Source organism: Cajanus cajan, chromosome 7 (genome assembly GCF_000230855.2).
Source record: "Cajanus cajan strain Asha chromosome 7, NIPB_CcT2T_4, whole genome shotgun sequence".
NCBI lineage: Eukaryota > Viridiplantae > Streptophyta > Magnoliopsida > Fabales > Fabaceae > Cajanus > Cajanus cajan.
Window position 1 is genome coordinate 14850161 of NC_138523.1, and position 11466 is coordinate 14861626.

The following is an 11466-nucleotide window of genomic DNA, read 5'->3' on the forward strand; positions in this document are numbered from 1 at the left end:
CTTTTTAATCAACGTATACAATAAATAGAAAATACAAAAAATAAAGATGCATGTTGTAAATTTTATTTTATCAAGAATTAATTTTTTAATATATTACAGTATATATGTGAACATTAATATATATAAAGTATATATATATATTATAATTAAAATTTTAAAAAAATTAATTCATTATTAAGAAAAATTTATCACATATGAGAATTAATTTCTTTTAAAAATTTAACAAATATTAAATAAATGAATATCTCATCCAAATTTATAATTTATACATACGATAATTTAAATATATATATATATTTATTTATTTTATTAAAATATAACTTTTATTTTTTTAATATATATATATATATATATATATATATATATATATATATATTAGATAAAAATAATGTGTGTATTAAATGGTAGTATGGACACTTATCCCCACTATAATATTAATAGATTCGTCTCTGTATATACACGAGCAATGTTTTAATGCTTAAATAATAACGTTATTAAATTTTGCAAGAATTTATTTACTTCTATCTTGTTCATGAGTTTCTTTTCTTATTTAATGATTATTTCATTAAAATTTGTAGTTTTTAAATAACTTTAAACTAATAATAAAAAACATCAAAGAGTATCATTAATATTTTTTTGGTTTAAATATATTTTTAGTCCCTTAAATTTAGGGTAAGTTTATTTTTGGTTCCTCAAATTTAAAATTGTTGTTTTTAGCACTTGTAATTTTTTAAAAAATTATTTTAGTCCCTATATTCAAATTTTGTTAAGAAATTTATCAAATATTATTGAATAAAATCTACCTATTGGTGTCCCTATTAATGAAAATATCACATTAAATTCTGTTGATATTGCATAACCGTCTTAATTAGTCACTTTCAAATATATTATTGGTAACATGAATGACTAAAACAAGATTTTTAAAAATTATAGGGACTAAAAATAACAGTTTTAAATTTAAGGGACCAAAAATAAATTTACCTTAAATTTGAGGGACTAAAAACATATTTAAACCTATTTTTTTTAATTTATTTAAAGCTAAGAAAAGTTTTAATCCTTTAATTTATTTAGAAATTCGTTTATCTTTTAAAAGATTTATTACGATCTTTTAAATTGAAATTAATATTATGTTTATGAAATAGTAAATATATTCGTTTTTGAGTCACAATTTTAAATGAATGAGAACTATGAAATCAATTAAGTTAACGTTCGAAAAAAGGGTCATAAATATGATTAAGAAAACGCATGAAAAATAAAATTAATGCAGAGAGAATTTGTTTTCATAATTACTTTTCTTATTAGTTACATAATAATAAAAATTATTATAACTAAAGATTAATTTATATTTGTAAAATATATTTTTTCATTTATCCAATATTATTTCAGCACTAAAAATTTCAACCCTACAATAATAATCAGTACTAAATTATTTATTGGTATAAACCTTACTATCACTTTAGCAAAAGACGTGATTTACTCTATTATTGTGTTAATTTTTCTTTATATGTAAAATTTTATTACAGTCCAGAGTGTAGAACTAAACACCACTAGTATCCATAGTAATAAATAAAAAAACTGATTATAATAATAAATTGGACTGAGTTACATTTATTTCCAAGTCTGAAAATATTAAATACAAAGATATATCAAGTTGACCCACCAAGAAATCCCAAACGTATACTCAACTTGTCCCACTTCATCTTTAAAATTTTCCCCCACACAGTTCATTTTCTGACCTCCCATTAATACCATCCATGGACTTAACTCCCATCTTCCAACCTCTAAAACTCATTTGAACCCAAAACTTTTCCCAAATAAAAAAAAATGAAGTTTCTTTCTTTTCTAAAACCTAGCAATGCAAGATCCTCCTCTTCATCATCATGGGCCTGGCCATCCTGCCACCAGCCCAAAACACTCTCATTCAGAGTAATTACCACCACCACTACCACCACAGTTGTCAATTCAAAAGTCACCAATGTTGTTGAAACGTTCGCGACAGAAACCTCGGAGTCTTTCTTCACGGAGACTCCAAACTCCGCGAGCTTCTCGACAGCAACTTCGGAAGCGGCCTGGGATCCGATCGAGACCGTGATTCGCGGTCTGCGGTCGGACCGGCTCTTCTTCGAACCGGACGAGACGAGCTCCATATTCAAACCCTCTCCGACGCACTCACCGTTCGAAAACAGCGTGGTTTTGTCGATGGACTCGCTGGACCCGTACGCAGACTTCCGCAGGTCCATGGAGGAGATGGTGGAGACGCACGGCGTGGGAGACTGGGAGAGCCTCGAGGAGCTTCTGTGCTGGTACCTAAAAGTCAACGGAAAAAACAACCACGAGTATATTGTGGGTGCGTTCGTTGACTTGTTGTTCGGGCTCGCGTTTTCTTCTTCGGCGTGTTTGGAACTGCATTCTCCTCCCTCTTCTCCGGTGTCGTTTTACAGTTCTCTCTCTTCTTGCAGCTCTCGCTGCGCGTATTGTTTGGAGGGTGAGGATGAGGAAGAGGGGGTTGGTGCTGCTAGTTCGTCTTTTTCCTTGGCGCAAGCGAAGGGAGAGATTATAGCTGTAGATGAAGCATCGTCTTCTTCGTATTCTAACACCTGATTAGTTTTAGTGATGAATTGTATGTAAACAATGGTGGTAAAGTATAAGGGACATTAAATTTTACATTATTTATTTACATTTTAATGAATAGTGGGTTTTCATTGTTTTTGCTTTCTTCCTCTCCCTCTCTTACGAATCTGTGTGCCGATGTGCTTGCGGAAGTCACACAAGTGTGTGAAATATAATTAGTGCTTTTTTTTTAACATTATTGACTAAACAAGATATAAATTTAAAATCTTTAATATATTATTAAAATATTTTATTATTAGGTTGATATTAATCGATTCTTATATTTAAAAAATAAATAGTCATAAAAATATTTTTAAATATTTTTTTTCATGAGATGACAAAATTCTTTTAATTTCATATTTAATTTAATATTTATTTATCATAATTATATACAAATTATATTTTAATATTTTTAAATTAAACTATAAATAAATTAAAAGAATATGTTATAATATAAATTATATATTTATTTATTTAAATATTAAATATAATTGATATATTTAAATATAATATTTTTATATACATAACTTATTTTAAATTTTATTTATTATATAATAAATATTTAATTTGTGCATTTTATATACTAAAATACTGATATAAAATATTTATTGATTTTATTAATAATTAATGAGTTAATTTGTTTAAAATTAAAAAAAAAAAGTGTTTAAAAGAAGTGATTTGTAAAGTTACTTTTTTTTAAAAAAAATAATAAAAAATCTACATATTCAAAAATGTTTAAAAATACAAATTTAAATAAAAGTAAAAGAAACTGTCTGTTTTATTAAAATAAAGCATTATTTTATAAATAAAATATTTAAATGCAGTTCGACTAACATTAACATATTGGTATATTTAAACTTAACTTTTAGCAAACATTTTATATCTATTTTATTTATTTATAGATTATATGTCATTATACAATTGCAACCTTATATTTAGAGAGAATTAGTCTTCTTGAATGACACTTAATTTTTTTAAAGTATTCAGATTTCCTAATCAAGAAGAGTGACACTTTATTAAATTAATTAGTATATATAAGAAGACTTTGAGAAATGTGTGTATAATTTTCTCTTATTCTCATTTTGTTTTCACTTATTCTTATAAATTTTTAAAAGAAAAGAATAAAATAAAAATAATTTTTTTTTTCTTTTTTTGAAATTATGGCGCTTAGATTGTCAATTTCTGTTTCCTCATCAGCAAGTAGGACATGATATGGAAATTCCTATCTTTGTCATGATTATACTGTACTTTCCAAGATGATAAACTCGTTAATTAATTATCTATTGTCAAATCCATATACATGGATAATAATATTATTATATATGCGGCTAAATGATAGTTAAATCATCTGTTGCTTTCGCTGCGATGGACAGTTTAACTTTCTTTCTCAATCTGAACGTTAGTTTTTATCAGAAAACATGACTAAGTTTATGGTAATTGATAAATGTACCACGTATGTTAGGTAGGGCTTTTGCTTCAACGGCATCTTGTCATTTATGACATAGAGAGTTCCATGTGAGTAACTTGTGAGCTTCTTTTGCAAATGATTATTAATTCAGTAGTAAGTAAAAAAGCTGAACTTTAAGTGGACAAATGCTCATGAAAAGAAACGCGATTCTTGTGAACTCATGTGACCTTGATGTGTAGTTTTGTACCGAGACAAATTTTATGGTAAGTATGTGATGAGTTTGTGTGGTCAGTGACTTTTTGTTTTGGTTGTCTAAGCAACTCAAAGAAAATTAATCCAAACCAACACATATCATACCATTTACATTATTGTTTATAATTCATGATTAGTATTCGTATATTATATATTATGAAGACGATTTATTAGATAAAGAAATTATGTTTGATATCAATTGTGTGTAAAATTTGTTGAATGAATAACAATCATAGTATTATATATTTAAAACTTTGTATCTTTTATTAATATTTAAATATTCTCTCTTATACTAATTAAGGGTTAAGTATGAAAAAATCTAGATCCCATGTTACTATGTATCAAGGTAGTCAATAGTCTCAAATTTAAATTACGTATATACACTTATGTTAAATACTTAAAAAAAAAATACATATTTTATTGTTTACCATATTCTGCTATATTCAAATAACATATATTACAAACATAATATCTATATATACCAACAAAATATATACACGCGTCGTTGATTCATTAATTTGTATACTATATATTGACCATTGGATACAGTACACATGAGTTCATCAGAAGTGGCATGGTGAGACAGATCACAGCCATTGATTTTGAATTGGGAAGTCATTATCAAGTGATGGATACAAATCCAGCGCAGAATTTTGGCGTGATCCTGCTGAACTCTGTACACCTGCAAGAAGCAGTATTATCATAGTCTTGAGCCAAATAAAAGAAACCGAACATAAGAAATTATTAACAGGTACATATGCATATCCATATATCATATGCTTGTGTTGAAAAACATTGTCTTCATGTAGCACTTACCGTATGTCAAACTTGGAATACATATAGGTCACAACTTGCAAGAATCTATTATTTACCTGTCTGCAAAATCTAGGAACAGTACAAAAACTGTTTTTTGGCTTTGTAAATGCCAAAAACAATGTTCAGATTGAAATTGGAGCTACATATTTGAAATTTTCATGTTTTTACTATAAATTTTTACAAATTTATTTTTGATAGAATTTGGTAGGACAATTATTTCGGTATTACTCCTAAAATGCACAAAGGACATTATATCTTTGTCACACACTTTCAAGTTTTAAGCAGACCAAGTTGTTAAAAAAAACAAGAGTCAGCGTACTGTTGGGAGGATGAAGAGAATACGTCACCACTCACCACTGAGAATTCATTCAATGTATGGTCCCTAAAATATTGATAATAATAATGGAATGATCCTTTTCACAAATCCCGCCAATCCTAAGGCATGTTTAATTTTGAAGGGATTAGTCATTTTCCAAACATGTTTTTAATAAAATATAAATAAATAATTTTAAATGAGATTTGTTAATATATACTCATTTATTTTTTCATTAGAGTATGTCATTAACTAGAGATGAGAATATGTCTATTTTATAAAATTAAAAATTAAGACTAATTTTGTTATTTATCATAATTTTTCATAGATCTGTTCTAATTTTTTTTAAAAGTATGATCTAATTTATTTTTTTATTAAAAAGTTTATTTCATATTAACAATATTAAATAGCTCAATAAACTTAATCTTAAATAAGTCAACAGATATATCTATAAATATACATGAGTCTTTTATTTAATTTGTGTTATAAAAAAATAGTTTACTTTATTATGATTATTATTATTAAAATTTAAATTTTATTTAAAATTAAGTTTAATTTAAAATAAAAGATTCACATGTTTTATAAAAAAATAGTTTACTCTAAAATAAAATAAAAAATGAATAAAATAAAAAATGAATATACACTTACGTATAGTTACGCACAAATGTGATGAAAGAAGATAATCTTATAAAAAAATTATCTAAATATTTTTTATATCTTATTTAATTTTTTTAATTAATCTATGTAAAAATGTAATTGCTAGATTTCCTATTTGTTATTTCTTAATTTTTTTTGAATAAAAAATGTAAACATTAATTGAATGTAAAAAATATTGATATTTTAATTTTGTATCATAAATTTATTTATTTAATTATATTGTTAATAAGATAATGTGTATATTATTTTCTTACTATATTATATAAATAAATAGGTTAATTTATCAAATCTAAGAAACTTTTTACAAATTTAAACACATCTTTTTTAAAAATAGATAGATTCTGTTAAAAATTTAAATTTAACATTTTTATTAAATATATTAGGTCAAACCATAAATAAATTAGGTCATAATTCCTATCAATAATTAATAATAAATAAAGAAAATATCATTATTTGATTTTCACTTTTCTTTAAACATATTTATTATTTGTTAATATCATTATTTGTCATTACACTCTTATTTTTTTTTTTATTTTTAACAACAATAACTATCCTTTAAATAAAACAACATTATAATAACTCTCTTTTAAATAAAATAATCCTTAACGTGTAAACACAAAAAATTAAATTGAGCCTATTTTTTTTTTAATAATAATTATAATTGTGTTTTAAACTGAGTCTGTTCTCTTATTTAATTTAATTATTTAATTATTAAAATAAATTGAATATCAACACATAAATCTTTAAATATAAAAAATTTATTTATATTTAGCATAAAAATTTTATTTTTAATTCCTCAACATATGTTTTAAAGATAAGTACATATAAATGAAGTTTCAAATTACGATTTAATCTAATGATTAAAGACAAGTTTAGATAGAAATATGAAAAATTAAGTTCAATCTTTAATAATATTTTTATAGGCAAAAGAAAACTTTCAACAAAGTTTTAATTAAATGAAGATATTTAAAGTTAGGTCTAATAATTATTATTAATGACATTAATTTATCACTGCAGTTTTCATATATACGTGTGCTGATAAGTTGGCTTGGGCGTGCTAATTTCCGTATGTATATACACTTGAATACTTGAATTTTCAAGTGTCAAAGATTTCAAATAAAAATATATACGAAAAGAAAACTGCTATTTGTTTTTTTAATTTTATATACTTATGTATCTTGATCACATGACATAAGCAAATTTTGACATGTTTGAGCAGATATCTTGACTCTTGGATGAGTTTGGTTCGTTTGTGTCCAATAAATTTTTTTGATTAATTATTTATTTGAATTCCAATTAGAATTTACCACATTCTGTTTTTTTTTTTTTTAGGGGAATAAACTTAACTGATATCATTCAAAATAAGAGGTGCAATACATGTTGGGATAAAATCATAAACGTGGGAGCTAGCATAATATCTTGACGCCCTAGCTTAGGAGTGAGCGACATGATTTGCTTGTCTCCGAATGAACCTGACCAATAGGTTTGGATTAGAGTTGAGTAGAGAACGGCATCTATGTAGAGTGTGACCATATTCTGAATAATAGATGTTAGAGTTTTGGATGTCCTCCACAACTTGTTTGGAATCTGATTCTAGTATGATGAATAAATATATTATAAAATTAGAATTAAAATATATTTTATAATATATATATATATATATATATATATTCAAAATATATAACGACAATACAAATATAACATTACCATACAAAATATTGTCTATTAAATTAAAAATGAATTGTTGATATAAAATTATTAAATTATTAATTTTAAAACATGAAATATGTAGTATAACTTAAAAGTAGAATCTAAACTTGTGTTCGAAACATACAAGTTTGATTTTAAAATTCTGAGCTAGTAAAATTTGATTTAAATCTAAACGAATTAATGGAATAAGACCAAGAAAAGCCAAACATTTGACTACATGAGGGAACCTTAATAAGAGAGTCAAACTTAGCTTGCGTGTAACCGTAGCTCTACTGGTGCTACCCTCTACAGTTTACGTCCCATAAGCTCTAAGAGATTGCTTTGTCATAAAATAAATAAAAAAGACACATCTTATTATGTTTTTTTAACATGATATTATGAAAATTGTTGACATATTTATAGTTATTAAGAATTCTATTTTTAATATTTTTTATTTTCATAATAAGTTTGTTTAATAAAAAAAATATTTTGATTATAAATCTTTTTAAAATCAGCACATTTTTTTAATATTTCTTTTAACAGTTAGCCATGTATAATTTCATTGAGAAAAGGATAGCTAGCAAAGGCTTTAAAGTAAATCTATCCTACATGTAAGAGGTATGAGATATCTACCCTCGAGTGTCTGATACATGAAATTACTCAGTCATTGATAGACCTATTAATTACTCTTATATACAGTGACCAATAACCATCAAGTATTTCTCTATTATTTTTCTCTAGAAAAGCTTCAGATAATAATTTAAACGAAAGTTTAATTAATTACCTCTTCATCTTTTACACAAACCACAGCTAGTTCAGAAATTTTGAATAGAAAATTAAACAGCCCACAATTGTTTGGTGATCATTGTCTTGGAGAGACCACAATTTTCACTCCCTGTTACACCATTATTATTTTAACTACCACATATGCTTAAACTATTCAATTTATTCATTTTCAAATTATGGTTGTTTTCAAATTATATTACCTTTACACTGTGTTTAGTAAAAAAAAAAATTGAAATAAAAGAATAGAAGAAAAGGAAGGAAAGAAAAATATAAGAAATAAAATAAAAATAAATTAAAATTGTTCAATAAGACTGAAATAAAAAAGAGGAGTGGAGAGAAAATATTTTTTAATTAGTTTATATTAAATAAAATAAAAATAAAAATTGATGTTATAAATTCAATTACTCAAATTACTTCAATAAAAAAATTAAAATAAAAAATTATTCTAAACCACAAAACTAAACATAATTGATTATATTCTCAAATTTGCATGGGTGAGACAAGTAAATTGACCCCGGCCTTTTATTTGAGGAAGTCCCAAACTGAGATCAGCAGTAAATTTATGATGAGGGGGAAAAACAAAACCTAATTAAACTTCCCTTTAAAATCCTCTAAAATCATAAAACATTAGATCCATAAAATATTTTTAATAACACTTTAATTTACTCAAATTTATTGTATGAAACACACTAAAAAAGAATCAATTTTCATCTTCTTCCAACTTCTACCCAACTAAATATATTTGTAATGTATCTTACTAATAAATAATAATGTTTATTAGTAATTCTCGTTAAAGTGTGTAAATATGACAAATTTTTTTTAAAAAATAAACTATAATTATTAAATAAATAATATTACTTAAAACATAAATAGCTCTCATAAATTAAAAAAATGTTATTTTTTATATTTAATTAAATTAATATTTAATTATAATAATTATGTTAGGTTTTAAGTTGTCAAAAAAAGTAAAGTATAAATAAAAAATTATAAAAATATGAATTACTTTAAGATCTGACAATTAGACCAAAATTTATAAAAATATAATATGAATTATTTAAGAATAATGTGACATAGATCCATTTAAAGTAAAATAAGAATCTTAATAAATTATTTATAAAAAAATACTATTGGATATGCTTCTACAAACTAGAAGATAAAAAAATATCACGTCTTATTTTTCTAAAAATTAATTATTATATTTTATTATAAAAGAAAAAGATAGAGAATTATCCTTTTAAGATTTATCCATATAAAATAATGGTAAATGTTAGCTTTTGTGTGTGTAACTAAAGCCTAAATGAAAATCAAGTTAAATAACTCCATCTTAAGAAGATTAGTATAATTAAAATAGTGTATGTAAATTTAGACTCTTTTTTACTCCACCTCCATAATTTATGCACAAAATCTCAATACTAAAATTCAGTGCAGGTTATTAATGGGAAAGTATATAAATAAGTTTAAATTTGAACATATATTTGATTTAATTATCTTTATTCACAAAGATAAAATTGTTTAACCATATTCTCATTTTCGATAGGGCATAGACAATGGGTATTTTTCTTCTTGATACAAATCCAAAACCAAACAAATTATCAAACTGGTCTAAACCTAATCAAAATTAATTAACTACAATTTAGCCACAAAAAATTGCTCGTTTCAGACAAATAAACAAACAAACTGCAGATTTTTTACTGTCTTAATTAAGAGCCTGGGGGAATCCAATCCGGGTTGCTAACTTTAAGAAATATATAACTTTTTTTTTTGTCTAGTAATTAGTGAGATAATGACCTAACATTGAGACACTCATTTTCCAAGAAGTTTAATTTCCACGAGGAGTGTGATGAAATCTTGCATAAAAATTTGTTGTTGTTTTTAGCTTTCTGCGATGTGCCTAGCATTAAATGAAACTCAGTGCCCAATTCACAATCATATTGGTCTTGTGTTTTCAAAATGTGCAGCAGGCCTTCGTATTGTCAGTACTCAGTACAACTGGGCTTTCAAGTATAATGACAAAAAAAAAGAGTTTGGGCTGTATTGTAAGGCAGAATTCTAATTTACTCTCTAATACATTTTTAATATATTTTTTATAATTAAAAAAATTAGTATTTTAGCTTATAAATGCACATACATATTTATTATATATAATTAAAAATTTTAAAATATTAATATAATTCATAAATAATTATGATAAATAAAAATAAAATCAACTCCTATGTTAAGTCAAAAGACGATCTTAAATTTCTCATTTTGTATAAATTTTAATGATAACAAACACTATGTCTTTTGGTAAGAAAATGTTTTCAAAAGGTTGTTTTTCATTTTATAAGATGAAGTAACGTCTATAAGACGAAACAAATCAGACGAAATAAACAATTGTTCTTAATGTCTATTATTTATTATGATTGATGTTTTTAAATTTTCAAATGAATGTTTTATATCTTTACAGATTGAAAGTCATTGTCATAGAACTCAGATTCTATTAAAAGTGTATAAAAGTATGTAGAGCATCAAAACAAAGGACAAAGATTTCAGATTTCATGGAAAAGGCACAAGAAAAAGATTGTATCCTCATTACAAACTGAGTTTGCTTCCTATTGTTCCTATTTTTCTATTATACTTTGATAAGTAGCTTCATCTATCAAATATAAGGAGTACATTTTGGTGAAAAACATTAATTGAAGCATTTAATGCACCAATGGATATACCTTCTCTCTTTAGATCAAGACAAAGGAGTAAGATGAAATAGTTCTATGAATCAGGCTCAAGAAGCTACAATGATCATCTCTTTCAAGGCTACTATTTAAGAAGCTCTAGAACCCAAGAGAAGAAGAAAAAACACATACATATAAAAACTTTGAAATACAAAGAAAATATACAACTCATAGAAAATATTTTTCAAATTTTTTTTTGTACTTAAACAATTATTGTAATCACG

General features: G+C 24.7%; 1 protein-coding gene across 1 annotated transcript; it reads left to right on the top strand.

Moving 5' to 3' along the window:
- Nucleotides 1–1644: 1644 nt before the first annotated feature.
- Nucleotides 1645–2715, top strand: LOC109789077 (transcription repressor OFP13). The gene has a single exon (XM_020347942.3). The coding sequence runs from the start codon at nt 1825–1827 to the stop codon at nt 2599–2601; it is 777 nt and encodes a 258-aa protein (XP_020203531.1). The 5' UTR covers nt 1645–1824; the 3' UTR covers nt 2602–2715.
- The last annotated feature ends 8751 nt before the right edge of the window (nt 2716–11466 follow it).

Bases quoted from the DNA above. Each gene is read 5' to 3' on its own strand.
- LOC109789077 (XM_020347942.3), top strand. From the start codon at position 1,825: ATGAAGTTTCTTTCTTTTCTAAAACCTAGCAATGCAAGATCCTCCTCT.